This window comes from Indicator indicator, chromosome 7 (assembly GCF_027791375.1).
Source record: "Indicator indicator isolate 239-I01 chromosome 7, UM_Iind_1.1, whole genome shotgun sequence".
Classification (NCBI taxonomy): domain Eukaryota; kingdom Metazoa; phylum Chordata; class Aves; order Piciformes; family Indicatoridae; genus Indicator; species Indicator indicator.
The window spans coordinates 27,830,241-27,855,886 of record NC_072016.1 but is presented as its reverse complement, the minus strand read 5'-3'; the positions used below and the strand labels follow the sequence as shown (position 1 = coordinate 27,855,886).

General features: G+C 40.7%; 1 protein-coding gene across 1 annotated transcript in view; it reads right to left on the bottom strand.

Moving 5' to 3' along the window:
• Positions 1-25,165, bottom strand: part of BICC1 (BicC family RNA binding protein 1) — a 107,175-nt gene extending 82,010 nt beyond the window's left edge. The window contains exon 1 of the mRNA XM_054382460.1: positions 24,964-25,165. Coding sequence (XP_054238435.1) covers positions 24,964-25,165 — 202 coding nt within the window. The remainder of the gene's footprint in view (positions 1-24,963) is intronic.
• Positions 25,166-25,646: the final 481 nt, after the last annotated feature.

Here is a 25,646-nt window from a genome sequence, read left to right as displayed (position 1 = left end):
AAAATGTTTAAAAAGGGAAAAAGCAAAGGGTTTAAATAAGAAGACAGGCTGAGAGAGCTGGGGCCATTCAGCCAGGAGAAGAAAAGGCTCCAGGGAGACCTGACAGTATCCTTCCAGTACCTGGAAGGGGTTGGAAAGGTGACCTTTGGAGGTCCCTCCCAAACCAAACCACTGAAATCCTTAATTGGAAAACAGAGAAAATACAGAATCTTTCTTAAACACAGAAGGTAAAAATTCACATTTGAACATGTAGCCCAACAAAGAGCAATGCCCTCTGTCTCAATTGATGACATCCACAATTTTAAAGGCTGAATTAAAAGTTGTCTGTCTTATTCTTAGATATCACCATAATCTAGATAACATTTAAATAAAAGCAGTTAATCTGTTTCACTCAAGAGCAAACAATTAAGTCTGTATACCGCAAAAACACAGAGCAAATAACATCAGTGTGGAAGTCACAAAGTAGCTGTATGAAGACAACTGTGTGGGATGGATGTCCTCAGCTGGTAGAGACAGAGGAAATGAGAAACTTAACCATACATCAAGTTTAGAGCTATGCATCACCACAAGAAAGCATGCACTAATTTGTCACCCATTTTCCCATACATTAGCTAGGCAAAGTATTTAAATTATGTATCAGCACAAAACCACAGCAATATAAGTTACTTCACCAAACTAAATTTACTCACAACACCAAGATCTTTCTGATTCTAAAAAAACAAAGAAATTAAGTAATTGTTTAGGTAGGAAGATCAAAGCAAAACAACTCTAGACCCTTCTGGTAAAGGTGAAAAAGTTTTATTTTCACAGCTGGCTTTATGTCCACATTTTCAACATCTACATGATATTTTCCTTATGAACACTTCACATATTAAAAAACACAACTGCTATACACAGCTGCCAAAGCATTAAATGATTCCATTTATGCATATGTATATAAATAAAAACATAGGAACAGATACACACTGAGTGAAGAAAGAATGTTACATTGTATAAACAGGATTTCTAGATCGACTTGACAGCAAGATAAAAGCCTGCAATGGTTTACATAGCAGTGGTACAATTTACCCAGGAGCCTAGCATTCACACCAGCTTAAGTGGCAAACCTTTGGGAACTTCAGGTAAATCATAATTACCTTCTTGCACCAGCTATTTCTAGTTCATTTTTGCTGAATAACTAAGAAAAAACAACAGTATTTTCTTTACAGTGAATGAAAACTGAAGGATAGAAGGATAAATCTTTTTCACTGAGAAAAACAAAACCAAACCACAAACAGCCAGCTGCGTACTGTTTACAAAACTATTTCAGAAATCCTAGGTTTCTTACCAAACTAACTGTAAGGATGTACATAAAAGCAGAATTTCAAGCTACACAAGCAAGCAGCAAAGTAATATAGTCATTACTATTGCATTGAAAACTGTAGACTTGAATGCTTTACGGTCCCAGATGCTATAAATCCAGAAGTTTTTCCAGATTCCCTTCGAACCAAGTACCTCCCAGGAATGCATGATAATTCAAGTACTACGAAACTGAGCGTATTTTGTGTATTACAGAAAGCTGACAGAAAGGGACCGTAAATTATTTATCTAAAGGTAAAAAAAACCCAAAAATCTTACTTGGCAGAATGTAAAATGATATATATTCAAATAGCTCAATGCTATTGAGACTTGCACCTCAGAAAGACCCCAAGCATCTTTCTGAAGTTAAATATAGACATGGTAGAATCACACATCACAACAACTACATACAAGTGGTAGAAAACTGAAGTTTTAACTGCCCCATTTGCCTTAAAGCACTGATGCAGGCTGTTAGCCATCTTCACACAGGGACTCCTCCCAAGTTTAGACTGATCATTAAGACAAAAACTAGTCAAGGTTGCAAACTATGCAGTAGTTGGAAAAAAATACACAAACATGCTATTGGAATGAAGATTATCACAAGCTTTATAGCTCAAATGCCACAGGTATTTTTGGACCATGCTTTCACACGTAAATATGCTCAAGTCAATTTTTCTTGGTTTCCAGATTATGTATTCTGGCTACTATATTGTGGGCACTATACAGAAATACAAAGCTCCCCACACAAACTCTTAACAGACTAGTCTATAAAAAGCCAAATCTATTAACCATAAAATTCCTCACGACTTCACCCCCGTAGAGACAAGTCCATGCTGAAATGCTCCCAAAAGACTAAAAAGCCCTGGCAAAACCTTTGAACTGCTACACTTGCAACATGTGAACGCTACTCATCCTGCAGAGCACTGAAACCTCTAATAGCTTCAAGCAGCTGAGGCAAATATTGCAAAACTGCTACAGGTATCAGACTAATTCTAAACAAAGATCAAGCGCCAGTATGTGGAACAAGATTTGAAAACCAGTCTTTGTGGACTGGTGACTCTTTTATTCAAAACTTCATTAGGAAACAGTAAGTGGAGAATTAAGTTATGCAGCCTACACCAACAGGCCCCAAAATAATGTTACTCAAAATCCAGAGCCCTCTCTTTTCACATGCAAGCAAATAATTGCCTACAGCATATGATCTTGGAGACCAGTACCTAGCCCCCTACTAGGGAATTTGTACTTTTATGCATACAAAGCGATTTCTAAAACTGTGGTTATAAGAAACACATAAGCCAATAGAAATTCTACAAACCTCCATTTACACACCCTTGTGATACAGCACAGGAAATGCTTAAGCTAAATTCATCACCACAAGTAAACAAGACAGCATTGTTTTGTGGTTAGAGAACTGCAGTTCTGAGTTACGCAACTCAGTTATCTCGTAACCTTCAGTATTTCCAAAATTAAAATTCTTCTTTTCCACTTTTAAGACTCAAAAAAGTCCTGTTTAGAAGAGTTTTAAGTTCATGCAAAATAAACTGGAAAAAAACTTGTAAACTTAAAGGATATAAAATGTCAAGTGTGGGGAAGCGAAAAATTAAAACAAAGAATGTGCCATTTCTGCCAAAATCTAGAAAAACAAACGATAAAGAGCAAGGAACTAATGTTTGGCCTATTCCTGCCTCCAGTTCCTGTGTGGGAGCTCTAGTTTAAGAAATACTGTCTTTGCAAACAAAACCAGTATTAAGTAGCAAGATGTTAGTGCAGCTGATTTAAAAGTAATGCTGTTCTCAGGAATATTTTTTTATCATTCCTAGTGAGTATTATTCAACTTGGATGCTTCAGTAGAAGTTCCTATGAATAGGTTCCTTTTCCTGTATCATATCAAGCATCAACTCGTTTTTCAGTGCTTATACAGTAATGAACTAACACATATAGAGAAGAAATAAAGTTTAAAAAAATCTTATCTGCAACAAAAAGTTTTAGTATTTCATAATGCACATTTATAAATGACACTGAACATGAACTCTCCCACAAGGACAGGCTGAGGGAACTGGGATTTTTCATCCCAGAGAAGAAAAGGCTCCAGGGAGACCTAACAGCAGCCTTCCAGTACCTGAAAGGGGCCTACAAGAAGGCTGGAGAGGGAATGTTTACAACAGCCTGGAGTGATACGATGAAGGGCAATAGATTGAAATTAGACAAGAATGTATTTAGATTGGACATTAGGAGGAAGTTCTTTCGCAAGAGGGTGGTGGAACACTGAAACAGGTTGCCCAGGGAGGTAGTTGAGGCCCCACCCCTGGAGATATTCAAGGTCAGGCTCAACAAGGCTCTGAGCAACCTGATGTAGTGGAGGATCTCCCTGCTGACAGCAGCGCGGTTGGACAAGATGACCTTTGCAGGTCCCTTCTTACCCAAACCATTTTGTGATTCTATGACGTGGTACTTGGAACTGTGATTTCTAAGCATCTGCTGATCGGTGCAAGGCACATATCAATGCTGATATGTAAGCATCACAGCAAACATTTAGCTTATCCCAACATGACGTTTACCAGCATAAGCAGCACACCTAAACTCTATATTTACATTTTTCTTTTCTATGCACAATCAGTACTAAAGCAAAATGTTTAGAGAGTCTCAACTACAGTGGTAAGTACCTCATTAGTCAGGAAGCCTATCAACCTATTCTAAAGCAACACTCCAAGACAGACTGCAATACACTGCATAATAATTAATAAGGCTTATAGAGTTCTCAAGTTATGAGTAGATTTTAAGTGATGGGGTGGCAAATACAAAATCCGTAATTCTCAATCACTGAAAGGAGAATGACATCACCACCTACGGACTCATTGTGCAACATCTCCCAGCACGTCATACTTGCAAAACATCCCTGTTTTTATCAATATTACCCACGTGTTTCATGCCTGCGTGAAGCTTTTGCCAAAACACTTGCTTTCCAAGGGACATGGAAATCTCACTAATTTGGAAGGAATGTCAGTGAACCAATGAGAAAAATCCAATCAATTTTAAAACATTGTTATTTGCCTTGTTACCTGCCAATTTGCAGTAGTCATAAGTGAAGTAATCAACACACATCCAGGTCTAACTGCTGAAGGTGAGCTAACAGTACAAAAGCCTTTTTTACAATGTATTTTATAATCAAGAAGAATGTCACAGAAGGCTTGATACTGAATAAAACCAAAATCAAGGCCACTTGTTGAGACAAAAGCAAAAAAAAATAACCTTGAGTTATCCAAGAACATGTACAGATTAGATTGCTATAGCAGCAGATGTTAGACTGTTAACTACAGGAAAGCATGTTTTTATTTAACAAGAACATGTATCAATGAAGTTATTTTAAAACTTTGAAAGATAAAAAAATAACTAGCCTAAAACATCAACTTAAATATCAAGTAAGCCTGACAAAAGAAACATTTTATTTGAAAGTCTTTTGCAAAGTAGCACAGCAAACAGCCATAATCAGGAAGCACTCTTGAGAGTAATTCTATCTAGGAACAAGAGAGATAGGTAGTATGAGAAAAAGGACTCCTTTATTTATAGAACCACATTTGCTCCTGAGAAGTGCCCAACTGAGTTTGATTTACAAAATGTAAAACATAAGGAAGTATATAAATTATTTTCAATTGAGTTACACAAACAAATTGGTTCATAATGTGTATTAGTCATATCTGTAGTTGATATGTCGGCAAACAGGAACATTGTATGAATACACAATTTGTATTTCAACAACAGCTCTGTTTCAAATGGAGCAAGTTCCCTGAACCACAAACCTTCCCCAAGAAATACAGTCCACCTGAGAACAGGGTGAAGTAGCTCAAAGTCAGCATTCCCAGACATAAGCATGTACTGGGGTCAGGCTTGTGTCAAAGGGACAACTTAACCATCATTTTAAAAAATTACAATATCCTTGTTTAAAATAGCCAAAAAGGAGCAACATCAGCATTTTATGTTCAAAAGAACTGATGATAAAACAAGCTTTAAGTACTTAGTTTGGATAAACTTAAAAAAATGCAATGGCATCTTTGCCACTTGACAGCCAAGGGGATCTCAGCTGTGTTTTTTGGTGAGAAATTACCACCACCACCTCAGAATACAGATAAGCAGTACTAACCAATGTGCTTGTATTTGGCTAATGTCACCCCTAAACACTAGCACATAGTTGACTTTTTAAAGTACTAAAAAAATTAAGCAATGCCTTGTTCTAGTTCTTCATCAGTTTTAATCAATAAACATAGGAAAAAAGTGCTGCAGGTTTTCGTTGTCCGAAGTCCGTATTAAGCGAGTAATACAGGATGATGATAAACGTTAAATAGCAGGAATATAAAACCCCAATAACAAAGTACACAGTTTACCTGAAACGTAGATGTGCTATGGAATCCTAGAATGCTTTTGGGTTGGAAGGGACCTCCAGAGGCCATCTAGTCCAACACCCCTGCACTCAGCAGGGACATCCTCCAATACATCAGGCTGCTCAGAGAATTCTCAGGACTCGCCATCTCCAGGGACAGAGCCCCAACTACCTCCCTGGACAACCTGTTTCAGTGTTCCACCACCTTCATGGGAAAGAACTTGTTCCTAACATCCAACCTAAATTTACTCTTCTCTAATTTCAAACCATTGCCCCTTGTCCTAACACTCCAGGCATTTGTAAATAGTCCCTCTGCAGCCTCCTTTTAGGCCCCTTCAGGTACTAAATGGCTGTTATTAGGCCTCCCTAGGGGCTTCTCTTCTCCAGGCTGAACAACTCCAGCCTACTTAGTCTGTCCTTGCAGCAGAGGTGCTCCAACCCCCTGATGATTTTTGTGGCCTCCTCTGGACCTGCTCCATCAGTTCAATGTCTCTCTTGTGCTGGGGGCACCAGAGCTGCATGTAGTACTCCAGGTGATGTCTCAAGTGCACAGCAAAGGGGCAGAATCACCTTTCTTGACCTGCTGCCCATGCTTGTTTTGATGTGGCCCAGGATATCACTGGCCTTCTGGGCTGTAAGTGCACATCGTTGGCTCACGTCTACCTTCTTGTTCACCAGTACCCATGTCTTTTTCTGCAGAGCTGCTCTCAATTTTATCATCCCCCAGCCTGGACTGATTGCCTCAACCTAGGTGCAGGACCTTACGCTTTGCTTTATGTAACCTCATGAGATTGTCCTCAGCCCACCTCTCCAAGCCTGTTCAGGTCCCTCCAGAGAGCATTCCATCCTTCACACTTATTAACTGCACCACTCTGCTTGGTATCATGTGCAGATTTGCTGATGGTGACATCAATCTTGAGGGTGACATCAGCTGTTGATATCACTAATGAAGATATAACTCAGTCTCATTTTTGTTCTGATGACTATTTTAAGCCTCATGATTTTTCAATACCTAATTGCAATGCAAACAGGCAAGAACACAATGAGCAAACACTTCAAAATTTAAGTCTTCCATTACGTAGATCAAAGAGCCCTTACATCAGAAAAAGACTACTATTATGGAACAGAAAATTAAACAAGCAATTATAGCCCTTGCTCTTTGCCATAAGGACAACAGAAAGCTCTGTGGTAAAAAAGTTGTCCACAAAAGATTCCTAACATTCCTCTTCCATTACAATAATGCAGACTTCAAGATGTTCCACAACGTGAACTACAGTTTTGTGCAATGCTAACCAGCTAACAAAAAAATAAAAAAGCATTCTCCACGCAGTTAAAAGGATAAACATTAAAACTAAGCAGAAAGGGAGACTTGCCACTCTAGTTGCCCTACTGATTGAGTCTTTAAGCAGAGTAAAGAGTATCTCAAAGCTGCACTTGAAGAGGAAGGAGATCAGTAACAGGGTAAATTATACTAGCAGAGCTTTTTTGTATATGCATTATACTAGAAACTGCCACTTGCACGTGGTATCTGCATAGAAATTAGGTCTTGAATTCTTAAAAGAGTCCTCATTTGGTCATCTTAAACCACCATGGCATTAGGAAAGGAAAAGGACAAGTCACTGGTGAGGGAGCTTTTATCAGCAGAGCAGATGCTCAGCTCTGCTGTCATACTGTAAGTTCAGAAAAATCCTCCCTGAAGTGGAAATGTCCATTTATAATACGCAGCATACAACCACATTATGCCTACTCCAGAAAAATGACAAATACAGCTCTAGCCACACATGATAAGCATCAAGTAAAGCCACCTACTATTGACTTCATTTAACTAGGTCTTACTAGAATTTTCCCCATTTCTCAGTTAAAGCCTCCAACTGATTTTGTATCAAATCTATTTCTATGCATGAATAAAACCTTACCTTCCCAGACAAAACAACACCCCCAAAACAACTCGAACACCACACCAAGATTCAGAATGCCATCCCATAAGAGCATGGAGAAGAGGAGACTGAGGGTGACCTCATTCATGTTTATAAAAATGTGCAGGGCTGAAGGGCAAGTATCAGAAGGACAGAGCCAGGCTCTTTTCAGTAATGGCCAAAGACATGACAAAGGGTAATGGATGCAAGTTGGAGTAGAGGAGGTTCCACACGAACGTAAGGAAAAACTTGTTCACTGTGAGGGTGACAGGACACTGAACAGGCTGCCCAGGGAAGTTGTAGAGCCTCCTTTTTTGGAGACATTAAAAGCCCACCTGGATGTTTTCCTGTGTGATCTAGTCTAGTTGACTAGGGGAGTTGGATTGGATGATCTTTCGAGGTCCCTTGCAACCCCTAACATTCTGTGAACCATCAACTGCACACAATAGCACGAGTACATAGCACATCAGATACAGCTCTAATCTTCACACTTGACATAGTTTAATTATCTGAAGAATAATTTCTTTTACGGTCTGTTCTTGAGATAAACATGACAGCACTGTGTTCTCTACTTCACAAAGACTTTATCACTTAATTTATGCTTTTAAGCTGCTTCTTTTATGATGTTTTTAGCAATGCTACTTCAATTACTTGGGTTATCCTTTCAAATCAGAATTTGGCTACAGCATGCTTTCTTCAGCATGTTATTGAAAGCAACGAAGCAGTGCATATAATTAAGACTAAATAAACTGTGGGGAGACTAGTAGATTGGTCTGCAAGGTCAAGCATGTAAGTTTATAAATTATTCTTTTTCCACAGACACAGCAAATTTCCCAAAGCTGTCTTTACATAGAGGGGACAACATTGGAACAGCCAGAACAGAAGTCAGCAAAGCTCAGAAGCTTCTCAAAGTCAATGTAACTTTCAGTCATGTATCATAACAAAACTAACAAACAAACAAAAAATTAAATGAAGAGGTGAAGGTTTGGATGGTTTACTCCATTTCTAGAATTCACATGCCCCTATTATTAGGACTGTCAAAAAAGCTACATTTCCTGGTAGCATATTTTCTTTTCCGTTTGATTTTGGTTAAATTCAGGTTTCCTGTTAGAGCTCAACTGTTTTAGCCATAAAATACTTCTCAGTTCTCTTGATTGCTACTCTGAAATCATGAGGCAGCTCAGCTACCATAAACCTACAACCCTGGCAAAACCAGTTCGTAGAAGTTGATACAAACCTTTTCTGTAACTTGCTGAAAAATAATCACCAAATTTAAGGTGTCAGAAGAAACTTTTTTTCCCCTTAAAAAACCCACACCAAACACAACACAACAAATTGGCTTCTGTTGCCTAAGCTGTCATAGAGAGAAACTTACCAGTTCCACCTGTGTCTGCTTGAGCTCACTTGACCACACAGAGAGGCTTCTCCAGTAATCTCTTCTTACATTGCTAGAGAAATAGCATCAGGGAGCCAGCTCATGCACAATCCCTAATGCATTCAGTGTGGGTGCTCAGTCAGCTGCAAACCACTGTTTTGCAGTAATTAATATATTGTGCCTGAAAGTGACAAAACAGCCTGCATTTGAACAAAAGAAGCTGGTAACATACTAATTCTGATCTGCAGTCCATCTGGGGCAACAACCAGCATTTACAGAAGAAAGTACTAGTCATTAGAGAACATGAAAAAACCCCAAACCACTAATGAAAACCAACAACAAAAAACAACCTGAATTAAGTTATTATGTAACTTGCTAAAATAAGGTGCCATCCTCCTAAACAAGCTCTTATCTCTTCTGTTATAGAAAATGTACTATCACTTTACATTCAATAAGTTGAAGCTCATGAACAGCCAAACTAGGTAGGTAAGTAGTATTAAAATCAGTATTTACACGAAATCCTACGCAAACACTTGTGTTCACCAAAGCTTTTCTCTCTCTCTAAGGCCAGGATAGGAAAAGAAGGAAGAAAGTTGCACGTTCATTTGACTGCTGCAGGTTGCCAGTTCCCCATGCCTGCCTTTAGCCTGCTCTCGCTTGCATGAAGCAGTAAACAGCCCCAAGTCTGCGTACCAGCTGCAAAAACGCTGAATGTGCTCCAGTTAATCTTGATTCATCACACTGCTGGAAGGAGGCAGGACAGAGCTGGTGAGTGGTTTCTCCTCCTCTCCTCTCATAAAACACCACAAACAGAAAGAGAGTGGAAGAGAAACTGAACAGAAGTGCCGAAGAATCCCCTCTTGGACCAGCACATCTGCTGCTGTGCAACACACAGGGAAATCTTTCCTGTGCACATCCAAAGCTACTAGACTTCTATAATCCTCTTACTCATGTCTCTGCCTTTTGACTCTCAAGATTTCCCACTTCAAAAGTATTTCCTATTCATCTGAAAAACTTGGCCTTTACAGTCTTCTTCTAGAACTCTGGCCTGGCTAACTACCACTGGCAGCTATGTAAATCTTGAACACTGCCACTTGCTTCTCCCACGCCTTACTCAGTCCAGCAGCAAGCTCCCCCTAGATCTGAGGGACTACTCAGCTTGGGGGATGAACCCTCCTTTAATTCATGCAACGTAAAGAAGGTACCAGGGAAGCACCCTAAGTCAGCGGGGAGCCACAGCATGAAGCTGACAGCATATAACGCTTTAACAGGTATTAAAACTACTCTCAAACTCTCTGCTGACTATTCAAGAGAGCGGAAGGCAGGTCCAAGACAAGCTCTGCAGTGATACAGGAGACCCACCCAAAAGATTCTTGCAAATATGCATTTGATAATACATAAGGAAAAGTATATCTAATATTTTACATCTCAGTTGGTTTGAATTATATTCTCAATTCAAAACATATATGAGTATTGTTAGTTATGTGAAATATACTGCCAAGCAGATATATCCTGATTTTTAAAAGCTTAATTCAGATACAAGTGGCCTGTAACCAACGTTTGTGTCTTTCAGATGGTAAATAACTGAAAACTTCATGTAACATAGAACAGAAGACTCTTCTAGCACTCACTTCTCCCAAACATTTACAAAAACACAAAATATAAAGTTTAAATACAAAGAAAACTTTACAAGACGTCAAGCCTACTTTTTTTTTTCATGGCTTAAACGATTCCTCATGCTTCAGACATTGGAATTACTTTTTTTCTGCCAAATCCCTGAACAATCTAAAGATGTCACTGAAGGCCACTTAAAGTAAAAAACCTGACTGCTGCTAAGCAACCCAGAAAACATCCTTACATGTTCAATTGTTCAATGCATTTAAAAATGTCACAGACATTGAGAATCCATGTATTCTGGACTCTAATGATGGTAATGTCTTCCACACAGAGGGAGAAAAGAAAATTCAGCAGGATACGTTCATATTTCAAAAAGGAATTCTTAAAGGACTAAAGATTTGATCAAATTTATTCACTGTTTCTGCACATGGAATAGATTAGAAACAGATTCTCTCTTCTCCGCTGTTTTACACACACTCTAGAAGTAAATTTACCCAGGAAAACCAGCACTTATTTGTTTTACTGAAGTACCAACTTTCTTTCCCACTATATGGAACAATATTTTAATAATGTGTTCTATACCCAGACTCCTTAAAGCAATGCTATTTGAACTGCTCTAACCACACATAAACGAAGATTTGACATAATTTATTATTTCACCACTCTATAGAACTTGTCTGCCACAGATGCACTTCCACATTCAGAAAAAGGGAGCCCAAATCTTATATTCCTTTAAGTAGATGATGAAATTAAGTATTTCTATACTGCAGTAAGGCTGACATACATATGTATCCTTCATGTATTTGAATAACAAATATGCCCCTGCTTACTGCAGAGGGGATTGAACCAGATGACCTTGGAGTCCCTTCGAACTCATATAATAGAATTGTCAAATGGTCTATGTATTATACACCAATAAATGATTTTAAGCACCTTTTCTTTCACTAAGCAATTAAGATTTTGCTCATTGTGACTTTTGCAGCACCGTGTAATGTTCTGCACAGGAGCTTCCTTACCTTAGCTTCTAGTTTAATTAATAATACTGCAAACAGTTCACTGAATGCAGTTTATATGCCCCTCAAGCAATTCAATCAGGTTACCATAGAGGTTATGGGGAATATCTTAGAAAACACGAATCTGTTAGAGCTTTCTTTTAACAGAGAAATGCTTCACTGCATCATTTAATTGACCTAATATTTATTTTGGAATTATGAATTTAATTTTTCACGTTTCTCAACATGCTCAGTCTTAAGTTACCAATCCAGCATGTTCAACTCAAAATTTATTGCTGGCATAGTCTGAACAAACAGAGCCAATAAATAGATATAATCAAAGCCCTCCAATCACACAAGGTTATTGGCAACAGGGAAAACAGCAAATTTGAAGGAAAAGAGAATCATCACTTGTCAGTAGAATAATTTTATGAACAAAAAAGGAAATGGTGAACACACATTAAGCATTTTAAAACACCTGGTAACCTCACCATGAAGCTTTATCAAGTTTTAAATATTGATACTCCATAGCAAGATAGATCATAAAATAGACAGTTTGGGTACGCACATATTACCTTAAGAAAAAAAAAAAATCACACACGTATGTTCAAAAGAACTGAAATGTCACTTGAAAATAAAAAGGGTAAATCATTACTATTACCAATTTCTACCTCAAATTATCTATTAACACTGACTCTTTCACAACAGACTTACTTAGCTTGATGACAATTTTCAGATGTGTCCTATTATAAACCATTCAGCTGACCATTACTACAAAAACATTACAAGTTTTATTCACAGGGAAATAAAGCACAATTCCTTTCCAAGAATCAAGTTTAACCAGACAAAGACGAAGATCTGACCTATGCCACAAGCAGAAGAACATTTTGGTTTTATTCTGCTAGTCGTCTCACTGCTAATACAGGCAACAAATTTAGCTTTTACAGATACTTGGTACTAAGTAAGAAATAACACAGCTCAATCTGGTTTTGAAATACCCACATTAAAATTAGATACTTATTTCACTTGAATGATGGCTCATTTTTTCTTTCTTGGCATTCATTTTTATTTATTATTTTTCCTTTCAGAAGTTCTGTCTAGGATCTAGACAGAAAAACACCTGTAGCTTTGTAACTCTTAATAAGTTATCTTTGCAAGTCAAAAAGCTTCAAAGAAGGACTGAAAGACCTAAAATATTCCCCATCCCACAGCCTCTTAAATAAAAGATTGGGCAGACCCACACACAAAAAAAAAAAAAGACAATCCTTCCTGTGGGACAGGACCAGGGCAAGTACCTATAAAAGCTACAGCGTTACAAGAAAATTCTGCACTATCCATACAGTGCGAGCCTCACAATAATTGTGGAAAAACAAAGATTACTGCTTCTTTTTCCTCAAAACCAATTCATACAGACCTGATTCAGATCACTCTTTCAGCAGAAAACGGAACCAAGACCTGCAAAGCCTCCTGCACAGAACTTGGGTAAACGGAAAACAGCCACTTCATGCCTCAGTTGCATCTACACATTCCCAACAGACAAAAAAAAAATCATAAAAGGAATGGGGAGTGTCTATTTTCTTAATACTTGAGAGAAAGATTCTCCAGAAAGATTCTCCATATAGGTTTATCAAGTTTTCTACACAAGGAATGCTTTTCTCAAGGTTTATAGCAACCTGGTGTATTGCAGAGGAACACAGAATTTGAAGCCATGCTGTGGCTGGCACCACACTGACCAGCTTTCTACCTTTGGAAAATGACTCAACTGCCAAATCAGATGTGGCAAAGAAAAGCAATTTAATCAGTGTTTCAGAGCAGATCAGTGGAGGGTATCGCTCCTAGTCCAGTAAATTTTCTACTGGGCTGCATTTGCTCTTCTCTACAGATGGTATAACAGCTAAACCATACACACATGCCACTTATCACATGCTAAATACATCTTAAAAAATTTTCAGCTGATTGTAGATTGAGTATGTCTTGTCAAGCATCCTCCCAAGTGACCAGTGTGCTCCAAGAGTCCTTAGCCTTTAATAAAACAGGTCAAAATATGATCTTTACAATCCAGGGGATACTAACCTTGGTAACTTTAAAAAGAGAAACAACTAAGCATTAAAAAGAGTAGCTTTATCCCACAGCATTTAGGAAACTGTTGATCTTCAGATGTCAAATTCAAAAGACTGTTGCTGGAAGCTAGCTGCTTGGGAGGTAGTCAGAATGACTGGAAATCTGGTGCCTTTTAAATGAACACATATTACTGTCTTTCTTGTCACAAGTGATACATTTATAAACATTTTTAAAACACCCCTACCCTTGAAAGAAAAGGAATTTAAAGGACAAGCTATCTCCTGCCAGTTCTCACTCACATGCACAAGGAAGACACTTCAGGAAGGGTACATTGAGCAACAAATTCTTCTGTGATTTATACAAAAGAATTCAATGGATTGAGATAATATTGCTGCGCTTCAATCTAAGCTGCATTAGAGAGGCCTGCTTTCACAACTTCCTAACTTGCCACCAGTAAGAATGTCAAGCTCAGGAGGACACAGCATCGAGTACACGAATTACACCCTTTGAACTAGCAAGGTCACTCCAACCTGCAGTCAACTCCCCCTGCTTGGCCACTGCAGTTAGTTTATCCAGTTCCTGTAAGCAAATCCTTGAGCTTTACTTCATGCTCAGGTAGTTAAGCAGCACACATAGCTACCAGAGATAATCACATCCTTGTGCAACAATGTTAATTTTAACAGCTGTTTGAAGACAGAAGAGCAGCAGCACTCAACATATTGCCACAGGAGAGCTGTGTTGCAATTCACCCAGTCAGGCTGCAGGCCCCTTCCTGCCAGGACCCCCCACGAGCCTGACCATCCCTACGAGACTGCAATCAGCAGCCAAACACAGCACCCCTCGTGTGGACAAGAACAGGCTACAAGGTACATAGCAAGACCTGCCCTAGCAGGAACTGCCTGTCCCAGACACCATCTGCCCCTGGGGGCTGTGGGAACTTAGGCACTAGCACCCTTCCCAGTACCACCACCTCCCCATCAACCAGACTCATCCTCACACACCACAGACCTAGGGTATGGACTCAGCTACCATGCACACACTGCTGCCAGCCCCACAGTGCAGTCACCATGTATCATCACCTCATATAAACCCAAGACTGCATCAGTCAGCTTGGTGCAAGCAAATGAAATATGAAATGCGTTGGACACTTGTTCCAAGTGTTGCTTGCTGCAGTCTAGCCAAAATATTTAGGTTTTTTGGTCAATATATATTTAAGGAATCAAGACAGGATACAGCTTTGGCACAAGAGATGTTACAAGAGTTAAAATAAAAAGCAGGTGAAAGAAGGAAGATGTCAGCTGGTCCAACATTTTGACCATCGCTGTTCATGAAACAACATCTACCATGCAAAGGCCAGTAGTCAGCAGCTGGCCTGTAGAACTGCATCACACACACAAAAAAAACAACAACAAAAAACCTTGGGAACAGTATTAAAGATGACTATTAGCCTATATTTTGGAGCCATCATAAATTATGACAAATCTAAAGAACAGCAGTAACACCACTAAAATAGTACACGAATAAAAATTTTAGAAGTATTAGTGACTTTTTTCACCTGTTCAAGGGAATCACAGCCTAAAAATGCAAAAGGTGGCCCAAATAAAATACCAATGAAGAAATCAAAAGTTAAGTTTCCCTCACAGGATGCTGAAAAGCATTAGGAATCATGCATAAGAAATCTGAAGTTAAATAAATTGGAATCATACCAGGGCTTTTGAAGGTGGGATGTACAGATGGACTTTTTCCCAGCAGATGCTTCTTACTGCCCCAGGGACAGCAAACTGACCCCTATGCTCAGTCACAATTTTAATCAACCCTGGAGCACAGCTCCGGCTGCAAAGTGACACTTCTTATACTAGTACTACATGTAAAAATGCATATTTACAGTCTTATTCAATATATCATATTATGCTCAAATATCAAAACACTAAATCTAGTATTGAATTATAACCCAAAATGTAAAATTCACATGAAGTTTTGATTCCTTTGCTGTCCAAAAAAAGAGACATTAGTGATCTCACCTCAGCAACGAACACTGCAAAAATGACAACTCTCCAGCTTTTATAGATGGTTTCTTTCACAAAACAGAAAAGTCACAAAATTAAAATCTGCCTGATCTTCTCACTAGGTATCACTGAGAAGAGTCTGACTCCATCTGCCAATACTCCCTGGCATACACACACAAAATTAATAAGGTCTTCTCTGTGTCTTCTCAAGATTAAAGCTAAAAAGTCCCAGGTGGCTCAGCCTCCTCTTCTACATCAGATTCTCCACTCCCCCAGTAACTTTGTGGCCCTTTGCTGGACTTGCTACAGTACGTCCAGGTCTCTCTTGCAGTAGGGGATCCAGATGTGGACACAGCACTCCTCATGTGTCTCACCAGGGCTGTGAAGCAAGCAAGAATTACCACCCTCAACCTGCTGGCACTCTTCCTCATGTAGCCCAGAACGCTGTTGGACCTATTTGTCACAAGGCCACACTGATGTCTTACTTGTGACCAACTTGTCCATTAGGATGCTGCTCTCCAGTTTGTTGTCTCAAACCTGTGATGGTATCTATCAGGTAATTCCCCCTCCAGTGCAGAAATTTGTATTTCCTTTTGTTGAACTTCATGACATTTATTTTCAGCCATTTCCCCAGCCTGTAGAGGTCCCTCCTGGCTGCCTCCACTCTTCACATATCTGATCAGTTTTTCCTCACTTGCAAGTACTAAGTCCAGCAGAGTATTTTCTGTTGTCACTGCCTTGATTATCTATCTTTGAAACTTATTTGCTTGTACCCTGATGTGCTGTTCATTCAGTAGAGAGCAAAGTAATTAAACCCATCCATGGGATTCAAAACCTGTAAACACGAGGCCACTTCCAGTTGTTTGAAGACCACCTCATCTGCTGCTTCTTCCTAATCAGATGGTCTGCAGCAAACACTCATAACACCATCCAGATTGGTCTACCCAATAATCCTGACTTGTCCTTCCACACGTGGCTCATCCCCTGCCCAAGGCAGAGCTCCCTGCAACCCTCTGCTCTCTCATATGAAAAGGCAATTCTACCTCGTCAGCATTCCAGCCTCTCCATCCTAAAATGTCTGTATCCAGTGACTGAAGGATGCCAGTCCCAAGAGCTATCTCACCTCTGCAACCTCAGATAGCCCTGCAACTGCATGCAGACCTCCAGTTCCACCTGCCTGATACCTATGCAACTTGCATTTGCATCAGGCACTTCACAGACATACTCACTTGAGTGGATTTCCCAGAGCAGGTACAAGAGCTTCTCCTATAACTGTCCTGTAGGCACATGGCTCTTCCAGGGCCTTCCTGACTTCGGTGCTACAGAACTATACAGCCACCCTAATGACTAGGGCAAACTGATGTTACCACATCTCTCTCTCTCCATGGAATCTGGGCTACAGGATTGAAATTAAACATAGCTATGCTACTTGGCAAGTGACTTGCCCATTCAGACACCTACTCTTATCTCTGTTCTGTATTTGTTATAAATCCCCTACCCATTACAGGCACCTGGGTGTGTCAGGTGATGAAAAACTCAATAACGAGCCAGTAATGTGCACAAGCAGCCCAGAAGGCAACCATGTCCTGGGCTGTATCAAAAAAGTGTGACCAGAAGGATGAGACAGGTGATTTGTCCCCCTGCTCTGGTGAGATCCTGCCTGGAATACGGCATCCAGTTCTCGCATCCCAAGCATAAGAGGGACATCCAAGTGCTGGAGCAGATCCAGAGGAGGCCACAAAGATGATCAAAGGGCTGGGGAGAGGCTGAGAGAGTTGGGGCTGGTCAGCCTGGACAAGACAAGGCTCCAGGGAGATCTTAGAGCAGCCTTCCAGTACCTGAAAGGGGCCTACAAGAAAGCCAGGAAGGGACTTTTCACATGGCTTGTAGTGATAGGATGAGAGGGAACGGATTGAAGCTTGAGGAGGGCAGATATAGACTGCATACTAGGAAGAAATTTTTTACAGTGAGGATGGTGGAATGCTGGAATAGGTTGCCCAGGGAGTCACAAGGTCAGACTGGATGAGGCATTGAATGACCTGGGGTAGTGGAAGGTGTCCCTGCCCATGGCAGGGAGGTTGGAACTGGATCATCTTTAAGGTCACTTCCAACCTAAACCTTTCTATGACTCTATGAATCTCTTCTCAAATAGACTTCAGAAGCTTTTTCACCCTAGTACCCAAAACCTGAACTTTCACATAAGCTGAATATTCTTGTACTCTTGATTTCTCAGGCTCTATTAGCTTGACAGATAAAAAGAAAAAGGATACAGGGTCTGTGTTTTCTATGAGCATTACGATACTCCAACAACTCCACACAGAGAGACCTGCAGAGGGCTGCTATCACTCATGCATTCCCTTACAACATCAATGTGCCTTTAACAGGATACAGGTGTTTGAAAAATATGTATTCCTATTCCAATTAAAAGGAATGACAAGAAAGCTTTGTCATAAAATAGACATTGAACAAAAGTTGCAGATGTTTCAAATAGACATGAAATTCCTTTTAAAACCACCACTAATAAACTAGTAGCATCTTAAAGAAGAAATCCTTATGAAGCACTCAGTCTTTCTCCTACAAGAAGTACACACAATTAATAAGCTATCTGTGCTCCAATTCATGTGCACTCAGATTTTATGCTCAAAGTTCATTAAAGTCATTACTGAGTCTCACAGTAAAGGGTATTAAAAAACCCTAATAAAAAAACTACTAGTTGAACACAGAGGTCTGAAATTAAAGACAACTAGTATGTTTCATTGTTTGACAGGCAGAAAGCCCAAAGTCTGAAGAAAGTACTCAAAATAAGACATATTTTCCAATGGAGGTTAAGATTACAATATAACCAACAGGAATGTGCAAGCCAGCAATACTTAACTTAGCAGTTCATGCCAAACCATGATAGCCCGTTGTACTACTTAAAAAACACTGAAACTTGAGAAAGTGGTATTATTACGATTGTTAACAGTGGAATGCAAGAACATTTTTAAACTACAAGTCATACAAATACATTTCATATTTATTTTTGTAGAAATAGACTATTCAGCACTTTAGGGATTTGAAAACTTGACAAAGAACTTGGTATTTTTTTTCCTTGCTAATGCAAGTTAAACACCAAATGTAAATGCTATTAGAAAGGTTCCAGTTTCCCCACAACTATGTCCTTGTCCAGGTTATGCTGATACACTGCAAAGAACAAAAATAAAATGAAAACCACCAACAGAAATCTCACAATTTAGTAGGAAAAAAAAAAAACAACAAAACAAACCACACCACCAAAAACATCCACCACACTTTTTTCCCCCCTAGGCGAGGGGACAGTATTTAGGACCTACAAATATAGTTGTAGTCTTGTCAAAGAAAATACATAGTTCATTTCTCTTAGAGCTCCAACAGGGACGCAGGAACTTGAAACAGAAGTAAAACACACCACCGCTGAGTACTTGTAACTCCAGTTGCAACTGAGATACACTAATTATTTGAAGGATCATACTACATTTAGTTTTATTACACAGATTTCTGCCACTACCACACACACACAAACATCCATAAGAGCCCTGCTTAGCCATTTAAACATAAAAACCCAACATAAATTTAACACAGAGCTTGCCATCCCTACAGAGAAGCCATCACAGTCAGGACCATTCAATTTCAGTTACAGTTGCCTATTAAGCAGCTAACTCGCTCAGTATCTTATTAATTCATGTCTTCAGGGCTTAGCCTCTAATAAAATCATTGTTTGAAGAAAAGTCTCAGCAGAGGCCCATGTTTTCTATAACATCTCTATCTTCTTTAGTATATTCAAATATAAGTGTTTTTTTTCCTCCGTGCCCCCTCAAACACTGCTTGTCACACTTGTAAATTTATCATTCTCTATAGTTGAAACAAAGTAGTAAAGAAGTCTAAGTATTAAAAGTACACTTTTCCACATAGTGATGAATTAGGTAGGGAAAATTTAAATACAGTAAGTTTCACTTGATCGATCAGCAAGCAAAATCAATTGGTTATACTTCCAAGGATCAAAAATGCATACTGCATAAGTAGAGTCTTAAGACTGGGCTACAGCCTCAAAGGTGACTTTTAGGCAAAGGAACTAATTCATTTTCAGTAGCTTCACAGCAAGTTAAGCTCAGCCTAGGTTAAACTGAGAAAAAAATAAAAGTTATCCAAGTATGTATGTATGACACATCCCTCTAAGAGAAGTGGTGCTTCTTTTGACAAAAAAACTACTAGTTGATCATTTTTCTAACTGCTTGTTACAGGCAAAACACACTTTTGAGTGCTCAGTCAACACTGCAATGGCAGCAGGAAAACTTGCACAAGGGTACTCAAATGAGTTGCTTGTACTAACTGTTCATGCTAGATCTATCCTTACTGCCTCAAAAATAGGCGATCTTTTATTATTTACATTGCCCAGAGTGGCTGTGGATGCCTTATCCCTGGAGGTGTTTAAGGCCACACTGCATGAGGTCTTGGGCAACCAAGTCTAGTTGAGAGGTGTCCCTACCCTTGGCAGGTGGTTTGGAGTAGATCTTTTGAAGTCACTTCCAACCTCTAACATTCTGTGATGTCTGAGGTCCCTTCCAAACTAAGCCATTCTAAGTTTTTTATAAATCAAGTCTACATCATGTAAATTAAGACTGACATGACCCCTATAGTTCCGACCTACTCCAGTTAACATATGAAGGCACTAGTCGCAGTCAGCACAGGGCACTGATGTTTTCCATGATTCCCATACAGTATCAACATAACCTGCTCTGCAAGATGAGCTCAACAACAAACAGGGTGCTTGTGGTGCTGAGTACTTCTCAGAGTTTCAGAATCACAGAATAGATCTGGTTGGAAGAGACCTCAAAGATGATCCAGGGCAACCCCTGACCCCAACTGAAGGGTCAACACTAAAACATGTTTCCCAGGCAAGCCAGGCTGTGATTTTCTTCATGTGTTGGTTTATTAATAGTCAAGCAAACACTGAATTACCTCACAAGGAAAAAAAACTCACATCACTCAAAGTTCCAGATCCCATCATAAAAATGACCCCAGGAAGTCCTCAAACTGAAAAATGACTCATTAAAAAAAAACCAAAACAGAACAAAGAAAAATGGAATTCTAACAGGGACGTTGTCTTTAAAGAGCCACAAACAATATGGCACACACACCACTGTTGGAGTTAGTCTCTTGCTAAAAACCAATGTGGATTTGGGTTTTCACCTAATTACTGCTGTGTAAGAGTGCATTGTAAAGTCACAAACTACTGAAGCATGTGCTATGCATATATCCCATCAAAATCCTCAATGTCTGTTAAATGACATGACATCGAAAAAAGGAATATTTGACACGCCACACATGCATAACGCTTTATAGCCAAGAATAAAACACACCATACAAGAGAAAAAAACCAAAATAGTGTTGCTTTTGTTTATTTTGGATTTTTCAAGGTTCATGGCCAACTTGTCTAAGTCTATTAATTGTTGTGACATTAGTTGTTAGATTTCACTTTCTGGCCAGCTTTCCTAAGTTTAGTGTTTTGCATTTTTTGTAGTAATACTCAGCTGCTATCATAACATGCACTAAGTAAATGATTCCACAGCACTGAATCACCTGAGCATTCACCAAGTTTTGTACAGAGCATCTATAACTATTAGGGCTATTAGGAAACGTATCTTTCAGCACTGCTGAAAAGAATAACTGATCCATTTTACTCAAACATGCTTCCAAGGGCAGTGGGGGGAAGTTTTTTCTAAAGAGATCTCTTCACCAACAAACTGATGAAGACATGCAGTGTAAGATCGCTTACACCTCCCTGTAATGACTGAGATTTGCTTATTTAACATGATTCCAGTCATACATGACCAAGTAAAAAAGTCATAAAAAACAGTTGGACACAGGGAAAAAAAAATATTCAGATCAGAAAAAGCAAAGATTGCCAAGAAGCTCTCTCTACATTTCATATTTATCTTAGGGCTACTCAAACTTTCAGTGTTTCAAACTTTGAAACACCAAAAATACTAAACCAATCATTTCAAAGGTGGGTAGAAGCAACAGAAACACTCTCAAATCTGTCAAGATTATATGACACATCAATTCAGATTTGGTTTATTCAAATACAACCGGTAGCAAGCTAGCCACATGAACTCCTTTTAGAAGAAGATGTACTCAGTGTCTTGCTACAGCACTTACTCCAGTTGTAGACTCCACCTGATGTTAAAGTACCTCAGTCCCCCATCATGACATCTACAACTTGCTATGCCCAGGTGGATCTTGCTGAGGTCAGTGTTCCCCAAGAAAGTATCCACAAAATATCAAGTGCAGGAAAGATGAAAATAACCATGGCAGAAGCACAACAATTCAGCAGCAATTTTACAATGTAACAGAAGCACCTAGCCAAACAACTGAACTTCATAACCTTTCTAACCCTGACTGATTTTAATATTTCAACATTAGTACAGTAAACAACAGATGTTTACTAGTAAAAATAAAAAAACAGGATCCTCCAGCAAGAATGAGAACATTTCCTGACAGGTTTCTTCAGCAGATGCTGTTTCAGACTTAGCTTTAAAGAAAGCTGAACTAAAAATGATGTATTCTCACTTTGCCATAATATAGGAAAGCTATGGTGAACACTAAGAAGAAATCCTAAATGTCTTAATCATTTCAGAAGTAACTTTTGCAACTGTAAACATGCTCCCTAGCAGCGAGCAAAAGAGGAGGCTTAAAGCACCTAGTATGAACAAGAATCTGTATTTACACCAGTCTGAATTAAAAAAAAAAAGTTCGATAACTTTTGGAAATCAGAAATCTGGTTGTGACCACTTAAGACTACAGAGATCCTCCCCTTCCATGATGTAATTTCTGCATATTTTAAGAACTCCAGTAAAGGATCTAGTACTAGAAACCATAGGAAACACAACCCTATAAATTGTCTAACAAGTTTCTAGAGATGGCACACTGCTACTTAGTGGAGTCAAAAGTTTCTACTCCCAAAAAATGCCCCCCCCCACCAAAAAAAAAGAAACAAAAACAAAATCAACATTATATTATACTGTTTCCAGTCAGAAATATAATTAACTCCAGATTTCTGGGTACCAGTTATAGACCTGGCTTCATGATGCTCTTTGTGATACCCTGGCAGAGCTACTTAGTACTCAGGATATTCTCCTACAGAAAAGGATAAGTAAAACCTTTCTTGTAGAAAGTCAAAAGATGAGATAAAGACTTGTGAAATATGGCAAGGAAACTAAATGAAAGCAGTAATATATAACAAACAGTTCACAGTTTTCTGACACAAAGAGCTATTATGTTTGCCTCAGGTTTCCTACTTAACAGGTTTTCATTACCAATAAGCCAGGAATTTTATATTTCTGTACAAAATCATTTATTACCAAATTCAACAGATACATTCTTTTTGTGAAGAAAAGTATCTGGTGCAAAAACTCCTCAAACTCTCACCCAAATTATGTGTATTCCAGACTGGAAATATAGCAATCTCTCATCTAAAACCAGGCAGCACTGTCTGCATTTACTCACTGTACTCTAATAATCATGTACTTTTCACTACACTCATCTGAAAGTAAGAAAAAAAAATTAGGAAAGGCGAAAAAATATCTCACACCTTGACACTGGCTATTACTGGGTGACACAGTATGTACAGTATTTGAATTCTGATTAGGAGCTTTACTCACCCTCACATGCTTAGTACCTCAAGCAGCAAAAGGAAGAACTGTGCATGGGATGAGGAAATGAAAATTAATTTTTCTACTAGAGGAAAATGTTAAGGCAACCTTCAATTTTTATACAGCACTTCAACTTCTGACCCTTTTTCCTACCACTTCATACACAGGAATACATTTTCTTTTCAACATCCTAATTTTGGTTTTAAGACACTTCTGATGTTGCTGTTTATAATACCTTGCTGTCTCTGAATTCCTTTCTCTTTACTGCATTACATAATCAGATTTTTTTTTTAGTACCACTAAAGTATTAGCAAATTAAAGATTAACTCACCCCCAGGAGAGAGAATCTCAATTAAATAAATTCCAATCATTGGAGTCAGTAAGTCAAACCGCAGCTCTTGAGTGACCAACTCAACTCACCCACTCCTGTTCTCTTATCTCCTGAAGCCTCCCACTGCTGGGAGAGGCAGGTGCTGTGACAAGGGATGATCAGGCATCGAGCACCTACTGTTTCCAGTAAGTTAATAAACATGTGATGTGCCACATGAACAACAGTAACAGATTTGTCAGGTTTGTTTTGAAAAGGTAAATACTTGAGTTACTATGTTAAGTGCAATATGCAATGTTTACAAAACAGCAGCCCCAGAGGAAATAGCAGCTTTTGAAATCACCATCATCCTTCCTTGTTGATCCAAACATATCCTGAAATTTGACAACACAAGACCTGAAACAGACAGGGGCCTTCAGACCAAACAGTAGAGAACATGCACAGATAATCACCCCACTCAACAACATCCCCAACTGGTTTAAATCTATTCATCTGCTCATTAGCAGCCAAGCCTGCAATTGCTACTCCTGTAGTATTTTGCCTACGCATCTTCCACTGAGAGTTAGATAATTCAAAACATACTGGGAGAAAATATGTAGCCTCAAGAAAAAAAAGAAAAAAAAAAAACAACCAAAAAACCACCACCAACAAAACCCCCAAAAAACCAACCACCACAACTAAAAGAAAGAAAGCAGAGCAAGTTCTAAGGCTACAGCGGCTGCTGTCAGCTCTCCCGGCGCCGTCACCGCTACTCTGGCCGGGACGCTCGGCTTTGGATACTCCCTTCCCGTTCCGCGGCGCCCTCGACTGTTCCTCGAAAGCCTCAACGGCCCTACCACTGAGGAGGTACTACGTTTTTAAAGAAGGATTTCTAAGAGACCTCGACTTTTAAAGCGCAGCCCCCAAGCGCGCCGAGTGCCAGCCGGCCTGGCCCCTAGTGACACTTTACGACACGGGAGTATTTCTGTCACCCGCCCTCGAGCCGCGATGCTCCACGGGGGGAGGTGAAACAAGGAGACTCTTCCCCCCGGCCCGGGAGGCCACGGTAGCGCCCAGGAACCTGGGTCCAGCCCGCGGGGCTCCCGTCGACCCAGGGCCGCGTCCAGCGCCCAACCGGCCAGCGGCCGCCCCATCGCGGCGCAGGAGGAGCTGACAAGTTCCTCAGCCCGACGAGAAAAAGCAAGGCAGGACAAGCCGAGCTGAGACGGGCCCGAGATGCGACTCCCTCCCAACTCAGGCTGCTCCGCGCCCCCCGGGGACCGCCGTCGCCTCTCCCCGCCCTCACCTTGGAGCATGGCCTCCAGTTTCTTCCTGTCCACCCGGAATCGCTCCTCACCCCACTCGGGACTGTGCAGGGGTCGCGGCGGGCCGGCTGAGTCCTCCTCGGAGCCGGGCAAGGGCGAGTCGGTGCTGCGCTCGCTGTTGGAGCCCGGGTCAGAAAGCGGCTGTTGCAGGTACCCGCTCAGCGGGTCGCACTGAGCCGCCATGGCACTGCCGGGCGGACCCCGCCGCCGCTCCGAGCCCCACTCGGCCGCCTCCCCACGGGACGCTATCTGCCCCCACAGCCGCCCCCCCGGCTCATCCCAGCCACCGCCGCCTGCCAGAGTCTCGGCCCCGGCGCCGCCGCCTGCACCCGCCTCTGCCTCCGGCTCCCCGCCGAGTGCGTGCGTCCCCGGGCCGGTAGCGGCGTCCGCGGCTCGGCGGCGCCCCCAGCCCGCCCGCAGCCCGCACAACATCTCCGCCTCCATTGGGCCGCTGCCGGCCCGCCGGGGAGGGGCTGGGGATATCCCCGGCCGCGGCCCGGGAGGAGGGGGCAGCAGCGCGGTGTGGCGCGGCGGGAGGAGGGAGGGGCGGGGACGGGACGGGAGGAGGAGGGGAGGTGGCGCCCCCGGAGCACCGCCTCCGCCTCAGGGGTGGCGCGGGCCGGGGTCTCCGTCACCGGGCTCTAGGGGCGCGTCTGCGACCCCG